The 22086-nt window shown below is 36.2% G+C and overlaps 1 protein-coding gene across 1 annotated transcript in view; it reads right to left on the bottom strand.

The window, feature by feature from the left end:
* The window catches only part of pcdh15a (protocadherin-related 15a), a 275961-nt gene that overhangs the window by 240071 nt on the left and 13804 nt on the right, over positions 1 to 22086 (bottom strand). Inside the window, exon 2 of the mRNA XM_056272451.1 lies at positions 9342 to 9460. Within this exon, the coding sequence (XP_056128426.1) occupies positions 9342 to 9432 (91 nt within the window). The 5' untranslated portion in view covers positions 9433 to 9460. The remainder of the gene's footprint in view (positions 1 to 9341; positions 9461 to 22086) is intronic.

Genomic DNA, 22086 nt, shown 5'->3' with positions numbered 1-22086 from the left:
AGTACAATAAAGAGAGGAAGAGATGGGCAGAACAAGAGACAAACAGAAGGATTTTATTTGATACACTCTGCACAGATGATGGGAGATTGGACCTCGAAAACCGCTCACTGGTCACCGTGGTGATGAGAGGACAGTAGGAGACACAGGGTTTTGTTCCTCTGATATGCTCCACAGAAAACTGAACTAAATCCACCCACAACACCACAAGAAAACCATTACTGACAAGCTACAAGTGCTTATTTTACAGCACAACCACATCAAAATTACAATTTTCTGAGCTTTTTCCATTACACACCTATATTTCTATTAAGTTTGGATGTGTATTTAAGCACCAATATAGGGTGTTTGTCAGAGCACATGACTAACTTGGCTGAATTCAATTTGCATTTAAAAATGTTGGAGTGGTGCACAATTTTAGAAAGCTCTAGCCACTGAAGACATCAACTAGACAAAGCTTCCATGAGTTTCTTTCTGTTGAGTTTGAAGACTTACAAATAATTTGTCATATAAACTGACTCGTCATTCTTTTTTTCTAAGATACCTCAGGTTGGCCAAACTCAATACAGACTACACCACTTAAAAAGTCAATTCGATTTTTTTTTATAAAAAAATAAATCTGACTTTTATTTAGCAAGGATGCATTATATTGATCAAAAGTGTCAGTAAAGACTCTTACATTGTAACACAATTTATATTTCAAATAAACTGTTCTTTTGAAATTTCAAGTCATCAAAGAATCTTGGGGAAAAATGTTCATGCTTTCCACAATAATATTAAGCAGTTTTCAACATTGATAATAATAGGAATTTGTTTTTCTTCAACACCAAATCAGAATATTAGAATGACTTCTGAAGGATCATGTGACACTGAACCTGTAATGATGCTGAAAATTAATCTTTGCCATCACAGAAATACATTATATTTTACAATAGATTAAAAAAGACTGAATACAGATATTTATCTGTACAAAATATTTCACAATATTACTGTTTTTCTATATTTTTAATTAAATAAATGCAGCCTTTATGAGCATAAGAGACTTCTTCCAACAACATTAAAATAGTTTTCAAAAACTCCCAAAAAATCGAAACTAAAAAGATAACTATATAAATAAATATTTATATATTTGTTAGAATTGTATTTTTTTAATTGTTGAATTGTTAGAATTTAATCTTTTCCATCTACAACAGGGTTAAAGGAACACCTTAACAAAAATGTGTATGATTGCAGAAAATATATACATGATTTTATTGAACATTGATGGAGCAATGCATTTTGTGTAAAAATAATTCATAAACGTGGTTTGTTTTGTTTAAAAATCTTATAAATGCAGAGTTTCCAAAAGTCTCTGTTTTCGAGTCAAAAAGTGCCGTAACCGTAGCAAAATGGATGCATTTTAAAACAAAAACATACTAGTGGACGGGGCCTAAGGTGGACCCCAACTTATTATAGCCCTATGGTATTTACCATCTGAATCTAACCATGTCATGTTAAACAAATACATGACACGTGCCTTTCGCCCCAACAGCAGGGGTGCTTTTTACCCCAAATACCATACTTTTACGTATTCTTCAGTTCTGTCATGACAACTCTCGGGAGATTGGTATGGTAATGGATATAGCAATGTTTATGTATTTTGACAGCCATCAGGAGAAGAGGATATTCGCACAACAGAAAGAAGCTTAGGGGAGACGAGATCTCCCAAGACCAGACTAACGCTTTCTCTCCTGTAGGCTCCAGTGATCGTTAAGGAACCCAGGCTGCAGTTCACCAGCAAGTAGTCACACTTTCACTTCTACACTGAAGCCCAAGGTTTCCTGCACCTTGGAGCACTTGCACTAATTCAAATCTTTTGTCACTCAATAAAGGCCCCTCCGGGTAATTTCACCACGCATTGATTCTGGCCCTCTTTTCTCTCGCCACATTACCTTGAACAAAACTGAAAAACATTAACAAGACCTTTGTCTCAAAATGTAGTCAACAATTTTGTCGACTCTCATTTGCTACATAAATCTACAATTTTTTTTTTTTTTTTAAACATTAAGTATTAGATCAAATTAGCGCAGAATCAGCTTCGTTATTGCTGTCCACAATCACGTCAAGGATTTCTAATTTCCACATGCATAGTCAAATGTGCTTGTTAAGAAAAGTGTTGAGATGTGGTGGTCTAGTGGGTTATAGGAGAATAAAGTAAAATGGGCCTTTTAACTCAGTGGGCCTTTAACCCCGTTGTACCCAACTACAAATTGACCATTGATGGAATTTTCTGTAATTTATGACACAACTCTTCCCCACCATTGCCGGAATACGTTATACACTGTTATATGGCTATGGGCACTATTACACATCTTTTGAAAGAGTACAGTATCTCCGGATCAAAACACAGGTAAAGAAGAAGCAGAAACAAGCGATAGAAGCGTTGCTTACGTCGTACATGTAAGCTAACGTGATCATCAAACATTAACCAGCATAAGAATCAAAACTGTCTAATGTTACTGAATGAAATATCGAACCCAGGAAGAGGTTAGATCAGTGTTTTTATCATCGTTCTAAATCTGATCTGGGCGTAGCCTCTGACAAAACTCTTTTTTTAAAAGAAACTTTCAAGTGTTAATAAAAAGACTGCATGAAGCTAGAATAAAATGTATTTTTTTTAAAGCAGAGGCTCTGTTCTTTCTTTTGATATATTGTACGTATAGATTTTCATACAACAAAATATTCTGGGGGCCATTAAATGATCAAAAATGCTTGGACTGGCTAGTAACTTTTTAAAAATACAATGGCGAGGAAAAGGTTAAAGCACCACTGCAACAGCCATTAAAATTAACCACCTTCAACCACAACAAATAATCAGAAACACACTGGTATATAAACTTTGTATGGACTACTCTAGGTTAGCGAAATAACTAAATAATATATTTTTAAAACTTTAATTACAAATAAAATATACTTTTATTTAGTAGGCCAGAATCATATTATAACTGCTTGATAGCTAAGCACATACAAATAAATAAACAAATAAAATCCGCAGAAATAAATTCAAGATATTTTTTACTGTAAATAAAACCACATTATTCCAGAAGACCGTATGGGTAAATATATTGGGTGGACTAATGCAGGACTAAAGTGCTGGAGATATTTAGTCACATTGCAACGCACCATACGCTTCAGGTGTAGATACAGTGTTAGCAGGCATATACAGCAAGGCAGCTCACTGGTATTGAAAAGATCCTTTCCAAGAGCAGCTCAGTGTAATTATGTTCAGTGTTTTTTTTTTTTTTTAATAACAGCCCGTCGCTTCATTCTGATAGCATGAGACTTGAGAAAAGTATCCTCCTCCTTCTCAATTAGATAGAGAAGACTGACTTCACTCTCAAAGTGCACCTGCAGGCTGACTTTAATGGCTCACCTATAGCAGCAGATATCCAGCAGAGTTTAATTACAGTGACAGGATGAAATAGGTGGAGTTGATATCCAGCTCGTCCCTTGAGATGGAGACCGAGATTTCTCCATCCACTTTTAAATGGTACGTACACACTCTGAAATGTGATCAAGGTACAGACAAACAGAAAGAAATAGGCACCCAGAAAGACAGCAGACATGGACAGAAGCCAAAGAAAGTGGATATGTTCCAATCTCTAGTGCACTATCAATTTCTGTGAAGTCTCCTACTTTCTAAGAAGTGTCTACTTTGAAACCATAGCTTGCAAAAACAAAAGCTGCTCATTATATCAAGTAGTTCAACTAGTCGAAGATAGTCGAAGCTATAATAAATAAATAATGTAAAACATTGTGTTAAACGGTATTTTTCATTTCACCACATAAAAGTGCCACATTCGAGGTTCCAGAAACAAAACTGTGATGATTCAAATAGATCAGTGAATAATTTATTTAAACCAGTTGCTTAAAAGGAATCATTTTAATGAAAAGACTCCCTACTTTGACAGTTGCTGCTACTGATACACTGCTGAAAGATGCAGTTAAGTTATAGTGCCCTCATTTGAAGTTAGTTACTTTTCAACATTTCTTCTAAGGCAGCATACTAAACAAAATGGCACCTTACGGACTGATTTGAAACACTGTGCATAGTCAGCATCTCCGTTTAATCACAACACACACACATAGCATTCTTCACATGAACAGTACACAAGCACTAATGCTCATAGTTGCAATAGTCAGATATTAGCATGCTGCTAAGCTAATGACTCAATAATCTAAAGACCCTTTCACATAACTTATGTCAAGTTTACCCATTGTATGACACACACTCTATTAAAACGAATTTGCGACAACTACCGAGTTATCTCAGATATTGGCTGTCCGCCAGTCAAGCTATTTCAAAACTATTTCAGCTTTAGCCCTGTTTGATGCTGACCTGTCATTTAAAGACTATTCTAAATTTGCCCTAAATTTGTGACTGTCACACTTAATTTTGCCACACTGATGCTGTATTTTAGAGCACAAAGCAGCAGCAAAAAAAGAGGTTTAAAGGCTGTCAAACTTTATGAAGAGATCTTGAATGTCTCATGATTTCCTTTTATTCATCTATATTTACCTTATTTGTTTTATTTTGAATACTTTCACATCCTTTGTCTGCTGTCATCTGACCTTTGTTTGGCTCACCTTGCTTACAACTTGTAATTGTCAACATTACGATTTCACATCGCTTTAATAATAATAAAAAAAAAACAAAAAAACATAACAGTTTTTTTTTTTCCCTTTCTGTGAAGCATCAAAGCCATTGGCAGGTCTTTTTTTGTTTTTTTGTTGTTGCACATTTTCCACTTTGATGCTACCCAGAAAAACTGCCCTTTTGTGGAACTTGAGCATTTTTGGAGTATACGAAAACAGTGCATGATGTTTACAGTGAAGAGTTATGCTTACATGTCATGTGTAAGGGCCTTAAAATTTTTGGGGTTTTTTTTACACAAAAAATACATAGTTAACATAGGCCTTGTTTACACTGCAGGTCTTCTGATTTGTTGCCTATATCCGATTTTGTTGGCCGTCCGTTTACACGTTCTTTCAATTGTGACCCATATCCGATTCATGTATTTACACTTGACCTACTATCTGAAACATAGCGCATGCTTAAAGGGGGTTCTTGCACAGATGGACGAACGCAAAATATGCTTAATGGTAGCTTTGCGATATATGTGAACTTCGTCAAACATCACCATGATTTTGAGGTGGAGGAGGATGGCTTTGATCTTAAAAAGGATCTTAAAGGGGTCATGACATGGATTTGTTTCTGAGGTTCATGTATAATGTTAATACAGTTTTTTGGCACAAATATATACTATTCATCTATTCATATACATTGCTTGGCAACCACAAATAACATTCAGTTACTTTACTCTGAAAAAATGGTAACCTAAAATGATGTGCTTCATGTGGTTTTTACAAATAAAAAATGTTATTAAAAATACTGAATCAACCCAAATATATTGGGTTACACCAACAAAACTAAATTTAAGGGCAAGATCAGGAAGATCAGGCAAACGCGCCGGCACGTTTTGGCAGATTTTTTTCACATAGCAGAAAAATAGACTTAAACTACTCCATCATTTCTGGTCATACAGAGTTAAGAAATATTAAAAAATAAACTGTTAAATGTCTACTTTTTTATGTGCCCACCTACAATCGAAATAAAATATTGTACTTTTGTAAAATAAAGAAAATAAACAGGGTGTGCGTTCTGCCTCTCCGTGTCCGTGAACTTTTTTTCTGGAGCACGTCTCTAAACTTAAACAAAACTCAGCGAATACTATTCACCCAGACTTGAGCAATATATGTTTATGATCATTTAAGTTTGTACTTTTAAATTATCTAATTTAAAACTAAAATAAATATTCTCTGTTTATGCAATCTATATAAAAAGAGAGAGGTGTCAGCCGTTCTCATTATCGTTCTCGCATCTCATTATTTTCCTAATGTGACACGCCCACGGAGAGCGCGCGCTATTCAAACGCTAATGATCTGAAGCAACACATTGAGACGTGTAAACGCCCACATAAACTTGGTAAACACACTATATTTAGTCAGATTAATGTACTGTCGTCTTGCGCGGCTGTGAGGAATAATCCTGGGACATTTACCTACCTCAGAACAAGTGCTGGTTTATTTTCACTTCGAGGACCGAGCTGAGCTGTAAGTGTTTTATTCTTGTGCTTTGTTCTAATCGCGATATATAATAACCAGTGTTTGGAATAACGCCATTTAAAAGAACGGCGTTAGGTAACGACGTTATTTTTTCAGTAACGGGGTAATCTAACTAATTACTTTTTCCGTCGTTACAACGCCGTTAACGTTACTGGACGTTAAATGCGGTGCGTTACTATGCGTTGATTCATGGGCGTCAGTTTGGTTTGAAATGTGTGGGGGACAGAGACGCATTCGGAAGTGCACTTTCAGAAGTGCTGGGTACAACGACGCAATATACGTAAATATACGGTTAGTAAAAAATATAATGTCATAGAACGGATACCTAATACAAATCAATAAAACATATCCAGTTAACTAGCAGAGCATTCATTTAGTTCGCTATTAAATAAGAGATCTAGCGCTTAAATCTGTTGTTTTTGAGATCCAGCTGAGCGCTCGTGCTGCTGCGATCAGTGTCATGGATACAGTTGTTCTCTTGTGGCTCGCGGCGCGCGCAGTCTTCACTCGGACGCGCGCTTCAATCTATCGCCGTTGCGGAGACTATTCATTCCGGTGAAATCACAAAATAAAATGCACACAAACGCCCTGCTTGATCTAGATATATAGATACAGCTATATCTAGGAGCTAAAGTTCAATCTTTAAAAGCACTCCATCTTGTTAAACTGTTTACTTCTTTAATGAAGATAAAGAAATACAGCAGCCTATGTCTTCCAGACTATTTATCTCAGGTTGTTAGAGTTTGTTTGATTTATTTAATTTGCTACAGTTACTGCAAACACACTTTATATTATTTAACTGTTTACTTTTGAAGAAAATACTTGAAGTACAGAATGTCTACCAGACCAGTTGTCTGACATTGGGAGTTTGATTTATTTAAGAATTTGTAGTTTAAAAGTTTACTTTAGTTGTGAACAAAACACTTGGCAGTACAGGTTGTTAACTTGACCAGTTGTCTCAGGTTGAGAGAGTTTGATTTAATTCGCTAGAGTTAAATGCCCTTTATATGGTGTAACTGTTTACTTTTCTTACAAAGATAATACTTGAGGTGCAGGATAAACCTCTTGCTGTCTGTCGACGTGCAATAAATATCGAAAGTTACGTACAAACACCTGTCTTTTCTACTCATTTCGACTGACTTGTGAAAACTGCTAAAAAAAATCCTAATTCTTTGACATATAGCAACTTTTTTTTTAACAGTAACGCAAATAGTTACTTTCCCTGGTAACGAGTTACTTTTATTATAGAGTAATTCAGTTACTAACTCAGTTACTTTTTGGAACAAGTAGTGAGTAACTATAACTAATTACTTTTTTAAAGTAACGTTCCCAACACTGATAATAACGTTAGTGTCTGTAAACGCAAAAATAGCCTTCTGTTTAAATTTGAATCATGTTTCTGTGTGTGTGTGACTAGTTTTGGATAGATTATAAAGTTTTAACTCTAAAATAGACATCAAATAAGCTTTTGTTAGCAGTTTCTGCTCATATGTTAAATATATAGTATGTTTTGTCAATAAACTAATCAACTAAGATGTTATAGTGTTTGTTCCAATGCAAGCTATATCAAAATAATGAATCCTTAACTTTGAAATATGTATGATAAAATGTATTGGCCTACTAAGACATTTATGGAAAAAGACCATTTTCTTTTCAAGATGTTTCCAACTGTAACTTTGAACCAATTCTGTAGAATGGCCCATATAACCTATTTGAACAGGATTTGTTTCCGGGTATGACTAAAAATGTGCTTTTGACTTTCATTTATATTTTGATTTTATATATATATATATATATATATATATATATATATATATATATATATATATATATATATATATATATATATGTATGTATGTATGTATGTGTGTGTGTGTATATTGTCCTTGCATTCTTTCTTGTGTGACACACCTGAATGAAAGGCTCATTATTATGCGGGTCTTTCTCTTCTTGAACCACCTAATTATTCACAATGGGGTTGGGCCGTTCACGCCCATTCGCATATTGCCTTGGCTAACAAAAAATGTTTTTCACAATTTAAAAGAATCTATTGTGTTATGTCAATGATTAGGCAGGATGATTTTCAGATCATTTTGAAGCAAAAACTCTAGGCCACAACTTCCATTAGTCAATAATCTTGTGGACACCTATTTAGTATGTGTTTTGTGGCTTTATTTCAGAAACTTTAATTTTTAGTTTTTTCAATAACCATGCATAAACAATATTCTCTCAAAAATACAAACATGTGCATACATGTTGCTCACATATTATGGTAGCCCTGTTTGTGCTAAATTGAGTGTAATTTCACCTGTGCCATTAATAAGTTTATAAGCAACTGAAAAAAACACAAATGTCAGGGCATGTCAAAACATCTCAAGGACCCCAAAAACACCTTGGTCCCCAGAGGGTTAACGAAAATATAGCACACATCAGACACATCAGACACAAGCTACATCGCGCAAATCTAAATGACTAACATTATAATTAATAAAGCTGTGTACACTGGAAGTACCTGTCTGCGACTGCTGTAAGAAACTCCATCAGGTAAATTATGCGGTGAATGGCTGAGTATGGCAGAATTACAACCGCCAACCGTTATACACAATAATTTCACCACCCAGCCCCACACATAACATCCTCACTGAACTCTTCAAATCATACAAAAATCCATAACAATAAACGCTACACACAGACAAGGATATCTGAAAATGTCAACTATAGACGCCCACCAATCTTTTATCCTCAACTGCTAATCTGAACAGTCTGACAATAGCCACAATTTATTTGCCTCTATTTCCCCTCAGCCTCACGGCATTTCCAGCAACGTTTTGAGATTTTTATTACGGTTGTCAGTTTGTCTTTGGCAGACGTGACGGTATAATTCATACATCATCAGACGCTCAGTTTGGAGAGCTGTATCTGGCTGCTTCGGTAATGAAGGTGTGCAGAGAAGATGCAGAGACCGATTTGTGAGACGCTGCCACACAGAGATAGAGATACAATTATCTCTCTAACTTCGCTCAGAACATAAACGTTGGGCTGTAACATCCCGTTTCACCATCCAGGAACAAAAATGGAAAGTTACGGTCCTGGTGCAAGGTTTATTTTGTAAAAGTGGTAAATAAAATCCCTCATGGTAGTGACAGGGAATGAATGATGGACAGAACTGTGAGTCTCACCCTCGGTGTTTTGAGCCAAGATTTGGGTGATGATAACAAGCACGCCAATTGCCAAACCCAGACAGCCCGATCGCCACCAGCTCCTCCTCATCTTCAGTTACTGCCTACTGCCAACCCACCTGCGGAAAAAAACAGACAGAGATGATTTCATTTTATAGGTCCAAAAGACCAATATATTGCCTTAAACCATGCAGCACTTGACAAATTAACAGAACTATATATATATATAGCCTATATATATTAAAAAAAACTCAGTTTAAAAATAAACTGATAACAGAAAATTGTGATGCTGCATCCAAACTGATAGGTTACTTAGAGAATATTTAAACTGTATTTTATGTATATACAGTATTGATTAGGGGTGTAACGGTACACAAAAATCACGGTTCGGTACGTACCTCGGTTTTAAAGTCACGGTTCGGTACGTTTTTCGATACAGCAAAAAGTAAGAAATGCCAGAGAAATTTCCTATTTGTTAAAAGAAAAAATATTTTTTTAAATAAGTGTGAGTTTTCCTACATCTTGAAACTTTCAGGTTTATAAATGGGTGTCATATATAATAATCATAAATAGTCATAAATAATGTTTTGGTCATCACATTAAAAATAACATTTAAATGTATGAAGAGTTCAGATGCAAAAGCCATTTGAAATTTTCTTCTAGAATGATAATTTTTATCAAGCTTGTATATTTAAGTTCAGTAATTTCACTTAAATGGCAATGAAGATTACCTATTAATTGTCATTTGAGTGAAATTACTGAACTTCAATATACAAGCCTCATAAAAATGATCATTCTAGAAGAAAATTTCAAATGGCACTTAGAGGCGTTTGCATCTGAACTCTTATATTTATTTATATAATATTTGAGTTTTGAAGTGCTGGAAAAAGATGTGTGAAGTACTTGAAAGCATTTCACTATTCCAGCCAAACTGGTTACAGTTAGTGTTACTATATTAAATCCATGGTGAATGTTGCTGGTCTGTGGACGTAAAGTATTACTAGTTCATTCACGGCACAATGTTTCTCCTGGTGTCCACGTCAGCGCTGTTTGATCTGATAGAGATCTACGGTTAATAACGGAGAAATGTGAATGCTTCTCACTAGATCTCGCAGCGATGTTATTACTTCAGTGGCGAATTCAAATGTTTTCTTTACTGGATCTTAGCGCTGTGTTGTAACAGTATCGCTTGATCGAGATCGGCTCGCGCTCATAGGCTCGCGCTGCACAGATGTTGCTGGTCCGAACTGATAAACGACCCGTGAAGCACATAATGAGTAACGCAGTTTCGTTCCGCTTTCATTACGCTTGCCATTTGATGTTGCGCAACGTTGTGGTGATCGCGCCAGCGCGAATTTTGTCGGCAGGAATAATGGTCCAAGGAATCGTTCGGTTTGAATGCGTACCGAACCGGAAGCCTCGAACCGAAACGGTTCAATACGAATACATGTACCGTTACACCCCTAGTATTGATATAATATAATATCATCCACCCTGCTTTCTAGATCATACTGGTCAAACACTTCATCCAAGACACCAGTGAATACCCAACACGCACATGCACACGCACACGCACACACACACACACACACTGGTGTCCATGTTTTATGGGGATTTCCCATAGTTGTAATGGTTTTTATACAAACTGTATATTCTATCCTACTACACTAACCCTACCCATACCCATCACAGAAAACTTTTTAGTTTTTCTTTTAGCATTTTTAGATTTTCAAAACACTTTATAAATTTGGTATGATTTATAAGCTATTTTCCTCACGGGGACCAAAAAAAATGTCCCCACAAGGACAAGGATTTTGGATATTGCCATCTTTTTGGGTATATCTAAACCACACACAAACATTCTTCTGAACAAGTCAATAAATTCCTAATGGCAGCTCAAACTGATTCAGTCAAAATCTGATAAGTCTGTGCATTAAGATGGCACGTGGATGTTGTCGATTTTGCAGGCACGGTTACAGATCAGTGCACACTAAATTAACACTTGCTAGTCCCAAAATGGAAGTTACATATGAAAAAAAAATAGAAAGAAAAAAAACTGCACACCAAGAAATACAGTAAGAGTTTAAATACAGTAAGAACTATGGGCAGTTATTTTATTTTATTTGTCTATTAACAATTTCTGGTGTGGATATACATGCTGATTTCTGTCTTTTTTTAAGTTGTCTTGAAAAGATTTTTATGAATTAAACAAAAAGAATTTGCATAATTTAAACATGCTCTTAACATGACTGTTGTCTCAATGAATTGCAACATTATTGGTTGTATTGGAAGTAATGGCAAAATTGAGGGACCATCATCATTCATGTAAAATCTGGTATCATTTTCACACATTACATATTGACATGGCAACATTGTTTACGATTATTTCCCATTTTTCAAACATAAATGATATATAAATGATAAAAGCAAGATAAAAGTTTCATATAGAGTAATAAAATGGTCTAATAAAAATCTACCCAAAGACTTCCACAGTTAAAGAAATTCTACTGTAAAAAAAAATTACTAGCAATTTCTGAATTAAATTTTTTTCTCTATATTTTTTTTTTCCACAGTGGTATATTTTCTCAGTTCACCCACAATTTGGACCCTGGGTGTGAGTGCTGAAAAATAATTGTCATTGTAAAGCCCTTCTCAGAAAATAAGGGTTTAATCTACTTTGCTTTCTAAGTGTTCGATGTGCAAGGACAGATAATACTTGACTTGACTACAAATATACACATGGGATTAGAGCATTAATTTGTGCATGTGTGTGCGTGTCCCGTCGTGAGGCTGGCTGTCTCATCGGTTGCTGCCTACACGTGGAGGTTGATGTAGAGATAAACTTAAAAAAACAAGTGTCTCCATTTGATCTGTCACCTGTATTCATTCTCACAATCTCTACGATGTGCCTGAGGCAGCCATAAGCCACTGAAACGCTTTAAAACCATGCGCTGATGTGCGTCAACACAGTCATCTAAATACAACATCAGACCACATCGCCGCCACTGTCAGATTCTCTATTCCCAAAGGAGCATAAGCAAGTCTCTGGAGCATGATGGGTGAAAATGATAGTTCCCCCACTTTAACATTTCCACAGAGTGCTCAACAACTGTGACAATCCACAGCAAGAAGGGCTAGAGAAACACAGGAACTGCTAATACTCTTTCTCCTGTTTTCAGCTTTGAAGCTTAGGTTTGAGGAACATAAGCAAGGTCCAAAATTAACAGTCATGGCAACATACGTTACTTTCTCTGGCTGCAATCGGGATCCTTTAAGAAATGCTGAAGTTTGGCTCACCTGTGCATCTGTGAGAATGACGGACCGTTCTATTGTGAGGCGACTGTGGTTTCATTATGGAATTGTTACGGAATGACACACATTACAACACAGAAAAACCAAGCAAGAAACCAATATGCTGTGATGGAGGATAGAGTATGGAAACAAAGAACGAATTTACACTAATTAAAACCATTTAGGGAATACATGAACTGATACAAATGAATAAAAGCATCTGCCAAATGCAATGCACATATATATTCTGACACATATCTTATTTTTAAAGACACAAATTAAATAAATACACATAATATTCAACACTTCATGGCGAAAATACCTAATTAAAAGGACAGGCAGTATTTAAATGAACATTCAGATTGACCAGATATCAATTACATGTCAGATTTAGAACCACATTTGAAATGAATCCAAATTGGATGCCAAAACAATTGGATCTCATAAGTGTTTTTCCTAATTTGGTGCCAAAAATGTTTGAGCTGTTCCAGATATCTGTGAAAAAGTAATGTTTGACAGCATAAAGGCTGCCTTAGATTGACAAAAAATGTAAATCCAGTTTTCAAGGCTAGAAACATTGCTTAAAATGTAAGGTGTGTTCAAGGACGGAAAGATATGTTTAATGTAATAGGTAAAAATAGTGTTGTTTACCTTTATCTTCCACTATGGCAAAGATATGTTGTGTTTGAGTCAAACAACTCTTGAAATGCATCCATAGTGCCTTTCATTGATCTGCAGCTTGATGTGTTGTCTGAATGAGGTACGTATATACTATATACAGAAAAGTTGTGACATGCAATAAATCAAGAATCTGTGATTTTATGTTTAACCTTTATTTAACTGACAAAAGTACAAAGAAAAGTTTCCCAATGTTTTCACTGGCCAACTTAATTGCATTTTGGAAATATAAACTAATTTTGATTTTGTAGCCTGCAACTCACTTCAAAAAAGTTGGGATAGAGACTAAATTAAAGTGAAAAATGATTATAGGATATCCAAGTTAAACGGTTTTGAAACGGTCCACAATAAGCAGGTTAACTTGTAATAGGTGTGGCTGTTATGTTTGCGTATAAAAGGAGCACCCACCAAAGTCTCAGTTCTTGCAAGCAAAGATATAGGTCATGGCCCACTACCTTCATCAGAGAATTGTCAAACAATGAAAAAAATCACATTTCCTAATGCAAGATTGCAAAGAATTTAGGTCTTTCCCCATCTACCATAAAATAATATTCTGAAAAGATTCTGGAGAAATCTCAATACACGTAGGGCCAGGCTGGAATTCTCTGATGAATGTGCTTGACCTTTGAGCCCACAGACACCATCATTCTAGATGCTACTGTGTTAAATATTGCTACATAGGCTCAGGAGAACTTTAGAAAAACGTTGTCACTTAGTCTGCCGCTGTTACAGTCTACAGTCTGCCGCTGTATCAAGAATTGAAACTCGAATCTCCGTTACGCAAGGAGAAATCTATACATCAGTTCTATGCACAGATTCTCTGGGCCCGAGCTCATCTCAGATGATCCAAAAGACAGTGTAAATGTGTGCTGTGGTCAAATGAGCCCACACTTCAGCTTGATTTTGGGAAAAATGGACATTGAGTTCTCAGTCCCAAAAACAAAAGGGATCAAGACTTTCAGCAGTGACAGGTATAAAATCAAACATCTGTAATGGTATGAGAGTGCATCAGTGCAAACGGCATGGGTGACTTGCATACGTGTGAAGGTACCATTGAAGTGGAGGCACATATTGGGATTGTACAGACTTATATGATTACATCTTTCCTGGGAAGAAAGACAATGCCAGGCCTCATTCTGCACGTGCTACAACAGAGTGGTTTGTAGACATTCTACACCTGCAGTCCAGATCTGTCTCCTACTGAAAATGTGTGGCCCATCATGAAAAGAAGAATCAGTCAATGATGACCACAGACTGCTGAGCAGCTGAAGTCTTGTGTCAGGCAAGATTGGGCAAAAATTCCACTTGCAAAACTGCAACAATTAGTATCCTCAATTCCCAAACTATTAAAAAGTGTAATTAAAATGAATGGTGATGTGACAATAGTAAACATGCCTCTGTCCCAACTTATTTTGAGTGTGTTGCAGCCATCAAAATCTAAATTTGCTAGGGCTGTCAACTTTAGTCGTTTAGTCGACTAATCTGTCGATGCCGTCTTGTTCGACTGACATTCTCATTGGTCGACCAGTTGCATTTTTTTTTTTTTTTACCAATAGAAAGAAATTTTCATTGATTTACTTCTTGATATTTATTCCTTTTTAAGCAGTTATATATTACTGTATTCTAAATATAATTAGCCTATGTTTTATCCGCCAACTAAATGCTTTAATAGCTGGGTTTCAGTCACGTGATTATGATGACGCGCGAAATTCAGATGGAGGGCAGGGAGTGAAGAGCGCAATGGACGAGATGGAGGAAAGTCCGTACTGTACTACTTTACACGCTATTACAAGAGAAAGATATAAACAAAAAATCAAACATATGTTGGACGTGATCCTTACGTTATGAAGAGGAGCGATTTTCAACTGAATTGAAAGATTTTCCTGCCATCGAGGCGGTAGATATCAGCAACTACCTCGTCTTACAGACATACTTTGACTTTACAAAGTTCGTAAACGTTACACGTTACACAAACATAGCCACTTAAGTTGTATTAACTCACCTTTGACGAAGTGATCACTGCACAAACGGGCATTTTCCCATTCGGCTCCTCCCGACCGCAGACGTAGGTTTGCAAGCCGTTTTTCCGGAGTTTTTCGGTCAATTTCTTGCATTTTCCCCCCTTATGAACAACAACTTTTCGTACACGATAAAAACTCCTCGTGGTTTGATCGATTTAAGTAACCATAAACGACGCAAAACATAGGCATTTTGAGTTTGTTATAGTGCTTTCTAAATACAGCAAATCACTTCCTGCCCTCCATTTGCATTTCGCGCCATGGCAACGCAGTGGCGTGACGTCATATGAAAACAAGCTATTTAGGCTATTTTGTAGCAGCACCACAGTTTAGCGCACCACATAGAACACCGTAAACGCCATAAACAAATCCTTAACAAAACAAAAATGTTGCAATGAACGTGCTTTGTTTTAAATAAATCACACACAGTAAACAAAACCTTAACAAAAAAAAAACACTTTGCAATGAACTTTGCAATTTGGACGCGCAAACTGGGTGCTGGTGCGGAGACGTAGCCTACACGCTCGGGCTGATTCGGCTTGAAGTCGTTCATCCTCGGATGCGGCGCCGCGCGCGCTGTTTACAAAAAAAGCTGTGCACACACCCAAGCGAAATGGGGTCTTGCCAGTGTTGTGCCGAATTTCGACTCCCTGCCAAATTATTACCCCCCTCGTTGAAATCAGTACCTGATTGCCTAATCCTAACCCCACCCCTAATCCTAACCCCTCCCCCACAACTAATCCTAAACCTACCATACTAGGGGGGTAATAATTTGGCGGGGGTCAGAATTCGGCACCACACCGGTCTTGCACACCCAACGCGTCATTTTTGCCGTGCGCTCCTTTGCGCTCGTCCGGACGCGTCGAGTATAAACAAGGCTTTACTCCGTGTCAGCACGCGCTCTGATCAGTAAAGGTGCACAAACCTCTCCCGAATCATCTCCAGCAGTAGCAGCCTCTGAAGCAACACTAACTCGCGCCTCCGTTTCCCTCGTAAGCTGATATTAGTATTTAAACATTCTCTATGATACATTTTTTTTGTCAAAAATATTTTAATAACACGGTTTTGGCGGTTATAGAGTTCTAATGACGGTGTTCAACTATAACCATCGGTCTCACGGTTATATAATAACCGTCACACCCCTATATGACAATTGTTTAATAAATGTTCAAAAAATGCAAAACATCGCGTCTTTTTTTTTTTTTTTTGTCGACTAATCGTTGCGCAGGACAGGACTTTGGTCGACTAAGAATTTCTTTGGTTGACTACAGCCCTAAAATTTGCATATATTTCCAAAATACAATTAAGTTGGCCAGTGAAAACATTGGAAATCTTTGCTTTGTACTTTTGTCAGTTAAATTTTGTCTTAACAGATTCTTGAAGGTTCTGTGATGTTTGATATTCCCCCACGACCAAATATATTTGCTATAATTTGCATTATTAAACAATGATGCATTGTGCCTGGACCAGACTGCCAACAAGTTTTTAAGCAAAAAAATATATAAGATATATATAAGATATAAGATATGAAAAAAATATATGAAAAAAAAAAGAAAGGAATTACATAACAAATTACACTAAACTGGATGAAAAGGTTCCACGTTATATATATATTTTTTTTTTGTTGCTGCATATCCTGATAGTCTCATAAATACATTAGCTTAGGGAACATCATTTCATTTTTATGTAAAACAGGCACTGTAAAGAGGTCATTTGACAACTATATAGCACACTGTCTGAATGTTTATCATTTGATATGTGATATGAAGTGATTCACACAATATTTCGAGTAATAGTCAACAGTAGTTAAAATTCAGTGTATAAAGTGGAATGTGGTAAGAAGTACTCTAGCATTCCATTCTCAAAACAGCCAGTGAAGAGATCATTCACATTTCATTCATGAAGTGGGTGTGTTTTCTACTAACACTATAGCCTCAGCCCTCAGCCCTCATGACTGCATTCACTCTGTTTAGCTACATTTTTTTTTTAAAACACAAGACCTGAATAATATCATGTCATCTTGAAAGTAGATTGAAACCTGCAGCCCTTCCTGCTGTTGGAGTAACAGCGATAATGCATCATTGTTGTGCAGCCTGTAATGTTCCATTATTTCAACAACACTCTTCAAATTCTTAGCTTGCGTTTCTTAAGAAGAGCACAGATGGCTGGGCAGGGTTTTATTATCAAGGGTCTATGCATCTTTCACAGTAACATTTAATATCAAAGTACAAAGCTGCTGGATTTCGGGAAGCATCCAAAGACCTCTGAACAAGCTGCCTCCTGCTGTCAAAATTACCCAGCAGACATGAAGTTCCTAAACACCAACCCAGACAGCAAACGTTTTACATCCCGACTGTTATCCCTCAAACGCCCGTTCTCGTAGATCTGGATTTCCTCTGATCTGTCTTGCTATCAAATAAACCACTGATGTCAGAATGACAATGTGCGGATTTAATTAGCATTAGTTGACCCCAAACAAAAAGAGCAATTTTTCTACTGGGATTTAAAGCATTTGCATAATTTCAACATATTGCTCATACTCATGAGTTATGTCTGTGAAATTATCAGTTTACGGCAAAGCAGGGGCAAATACATTTATTAATTTACAAATAAGCTAGATTGATGACACTTGCTTATGATCAGTGAAGTTCTTACTCTCCCTGAAAATAAATAAAATAAAATAAAGTAAAATATGTCCATAGGGCCAGCAACCATGAAATGAAATTAAATGAGATGAAATTAAATGGACTGGCTCTAGGGTTTTTCTCTGCCAATGGTCCGAGACTAAAATAAAATAAAATAAAATAAAATAAAAATAAAATAAAATAAAATAAAATAAAATAAAATAAAATAAAATAAAATAAAATAAAAATAAAAATAAATTAAATAAAAGGAATAGCCAAAGGGTGTTTCCCTACCAATGGCCGAATAGGATAGGCTCCAGCATCCCAGCAACCATGAAATAAAATGAAGTAAAAAAAAAAAAAAAAAAAAAAAAAAAAAAAAAATGTAATAGCCAAAGGGTGTTTTCCTACCAATGGCCGAATAGGATAGGCTCCAGCATCCCAGCCACCATGAAATAAAATGAAATTAAGTGAAAATGAAAATGAAATGAAATGGACCGGCCAGTGTCGATAGGATGTTTCCCTGCCACAGGCCCGAGACAATAGGATAGACTCCAGCATCCCGGCAACCATGATATTAAATTAAATTAAATTAAACTAAATGGACTGGCCAATGGACTGAGACTAAACTAAACAAAAAATAATTTAAAATAATAATAAAATAAAATAAATGAATAAAATAAAAAATTTATAATACATGGACTGGCCATGTAAATGATCGGTCATTTAAAAAATAAATAAAAAAAGTTTGTTTTATAAGCACAAATGCTCGCCTTGCTCTGTTCTGTGATGCGCGTTCGTGACGTCACGTAATACACAATTACGTTGAAAATGTCTCACAGAACAGAGTCATCACAGAACAGAGCAAGGCGAGCATGTGAAGAGTTCAGATGCAAAAGCCTCTAAATGCCATCTGAAATTTTCTTCTAAAATGATCATTTTTATCAAGCTCGTATATTTAAATTCAGTAATTTCACTTAAATGATAATTAATGGGTGATTTTTCTTGCCATTTAAGTGAAATTATTGAACTTAAATATACAAGCTTGATAAAAATGATCATTTTAGAAGAAAATGTCAGATGGCATTTAGAGGCTTTTGCATCTGAACTCTTCATGTGTGCTTATAAAACTTAAACTTTTTTATTTATTTTTGAAATAACCAATGGTTTCGCTAGATGACCCTTATTCATCGTCTGGTATCGTTTAAAGCCCTTTGAAGCTGCACTGAAACTGTCATTTGGACCTTGAACCGTTTGGGGCCCATTGAAGTCCATTATATGGAGAAAAATCCTGGAATGTTTTCATCAAAAACCTAACTTAACTTAATTTCTTTTCGACTGAAGAAAGAAAGACATGGACATGTTGGACGACATGGGGGTGAGTAAATTATCAGCAAAAGTTTTTTTAAAAGTGAACTAATCCTTTAACTTTTGTGCGTGTGTGTGTGTGTGTGTGTGTGTTTGCAGTGAAGGGTAATAGATCAAAGTGATTGGCATGACTACGTTTCAGCAAAGCATTCAGGGGTAAGAAGGCCATTTCCATTGCCGTCACTGTGGACTATAATATCAACCAAGCACACCTGTCTAATAGCACTCTGCTTTTCAACAGGCAAATAAGAAATCAATGAAAATTGCTGACATATCACGCTAAAACCTATTACAGTCAATGTCCAACAGTCTTTTATTCATAAAATGTTCTGTCAAGCTAAACCCCTCATCAAAGACTCTTTGATGCTATGTCATGCTAGGACACTTTTTTGCATCTCTAAATAATTTAAAATGACTAAACTTCACTGACAAGCCACTCATTGGCCCAGCATGCGTTCAGAAGCCACCGAGGGATGATCGTCGACAGGACGTCCTTCCAGTAAATCACCAGTAAAGGTACAATAAAAGGTTTTGTTCCCTCCTGCCTTAAAGCAATAGGAATCTAAATCATGTAATGGCTTACTCTCCCTCAAGTCGATCCAAATTCCAGTACAAACATAACTGCATAAAGATTTGGAACAACATCAGGGTGAATAAATTGTGAACGAATTTTCATTTTTGCGTGAAATATTTATTTAAATCTCGTTTCCCATCTTCTCTTTAATTGTTACCTGACTAAGAGTGAATGCTGCCAAAGACAGCAGTGCAATTCATTAGCCAGCGTGAGATGCAATCAGAGGGCGTAAGGGGTCCAAACACTAATGACTCCAGTGATTAACCCATGTCAATGACCTAGACATGTTTTCTTAAGCACCTGTGATGGCAATCAAGCACAGAGATGTGTTACTGTGAGTTCAAATTTAAAACAGAATGTGTCACATGAATCAGGCGGTACCCAAGATGTACACAATTGCTAAATAAGCTAAACATTCACTTTTAAGCAAACAAAATGTATCTCTTTCTATAGCATGTTAATGCCTTTGCTTGGAAAAGAATTCTAAATTTGCTGAACAAGACACCTGTAGATGGCCTAAAATAATAAGCTGAACAAAAAAAAATGTATTCTAATTCTGAATTGAATTGTCACTTCTATTTCAAATTGGCTTTCAAGGTGGGTTATAACATTCCCATTTTATACCCACAACTTCCTGTGGTTTAATATGAAATCTACACCACTGCCTAAACACATAGAGCAACTTAGATGGAAATAAAATAAATGTTCTGTTTGATCTATATCTTTAAAAAACGTCTCCGGTTACTGTTGTAACCTTGGTTCCCTGAGAGGCAAGAAAGAGACATTGAGTTGCTAACGCTGGAGAATGGGAAGAGTTCTCGCAGCATTAGCAACACAATGTTGAAGTGACCACTCTCGAAAGGGAACTATATCCATTGGGGATCTATGACAAGTAAACATCTGTGAATTGACTGCTGAAGGTTACTTCACCATTGAGAACTTCTTCCAGCAATCTAAAAAGGCAGCTCACAATATTAAACAAACTAGAATAAATAGCATACAAGGGTATATAAAAAAGTCAAGTGTGTGTGTGTGTGTGTGTGTGTGTTGACAGGGTGATGTGATTGTTCTTTGAGAACTGGCAGGAGCATATTGGTTTGAAAACACATTCAAACCAAGTGTGGACGGAGCTGAGGTCAAACCAGAGCAGCACCTCATTCAGACTCTATCAAGATGGACAACACATCCATCTGTGGATCAATAAAAGGCGTTATAAAAGCATTTTAAGGGTCATATGACTCAAGAACAAAATTTCTTTGTCGTTGAGTTGAAGATAAAGGTAAATGCCACTATTTTAACTTCTTATGTTGGTGTCAGTGAAAATATATTTTTCTGCTAAGACACCAATTATTCTGCACGAGTAGGCTATGTGTGCAGTATATGTATGTGGTGATAAAAATAATATACATTGGGACTATTCATTGATCATACAATATCTTAACCCTCTGGGGACCAAGAACGCGCCCGCGCGTTTTGCTGTTTTTTTTCACATAGCAGCAACATAGACTTAAAATACTCCGTCATTTATGGTCATATAAATAAAATCAATACATGATTATAAACTATAGAGGGTCTTCTTTTTTTGTGTACACTCGCATTAACATCAAAACCTTTTTTTTTATTTTTTTATAAATAAAATAAACAGGGTGCGCTTTCAGCTCACTCTGTCTCCGCAAAAATCTTTCTGAAACATGTCTGGAAAATGAACGGAAACTCCGCTAATACTTATCACACAAACATGAAACATACGTCTAAAGAACGCTTTAAATTTCTACTTTTAAATAAAACAATTCACATTTAAAACAAATATTCTCCTGCAATGTAATCTGTCTGAAACTAAAGAGAAGTACAGTTTCTCCTGTCTCAGCTCATTATCGTTAATTTGTTCACACCCACTGGCAGAGCGCGCTATTCATAAGATAATGTGTTGAGGCCATTTGCAAAATAGATAAACGCCCCCAGGCAAATGCTGTAAACACACAATATTTTTTAGTCAGATTAAGATTCGTCTTGCGCGGCTATGAGGAATAATCCTGGGACATTTACCACAGAACAAGTGCTGGTTTCACTTCGAGGAGGAGCAACAGATTCAGCTGAGAAGTGTAAGTGTTTTGTGCTTTGTTCTAATCGCGATATAGAATAACGTTAGTATCTGTAAACGGAAAAATAGCATAGCCTACTGTTTTGTGAAT

The sequence above is a fragment of the Rhinichthys klamathensis genome, unplaced genomic scaffold, assembly GCF_029890125.1.
Source record: "Rhinichthys klamathensis goyatoka isolate OS25496 unplaced genomic scaffold, OSU_Roscu_1.1 h1tg000338l_1, whole genome shotgun sequence".
NCBI classification, from domain to species: domain Eukaryota; kingdom Metazoa; phylum Chordata; class Actinopteri; order Cypriniformes; family Leuciscidae; genus Rhinichthys; species Rhinichthys klamathensis.
The sequence above is the reverse complement of the archived record's forward strand: the minus strand, read 5'-3'. Positions and strand labels throughout refer to the sequence as shown.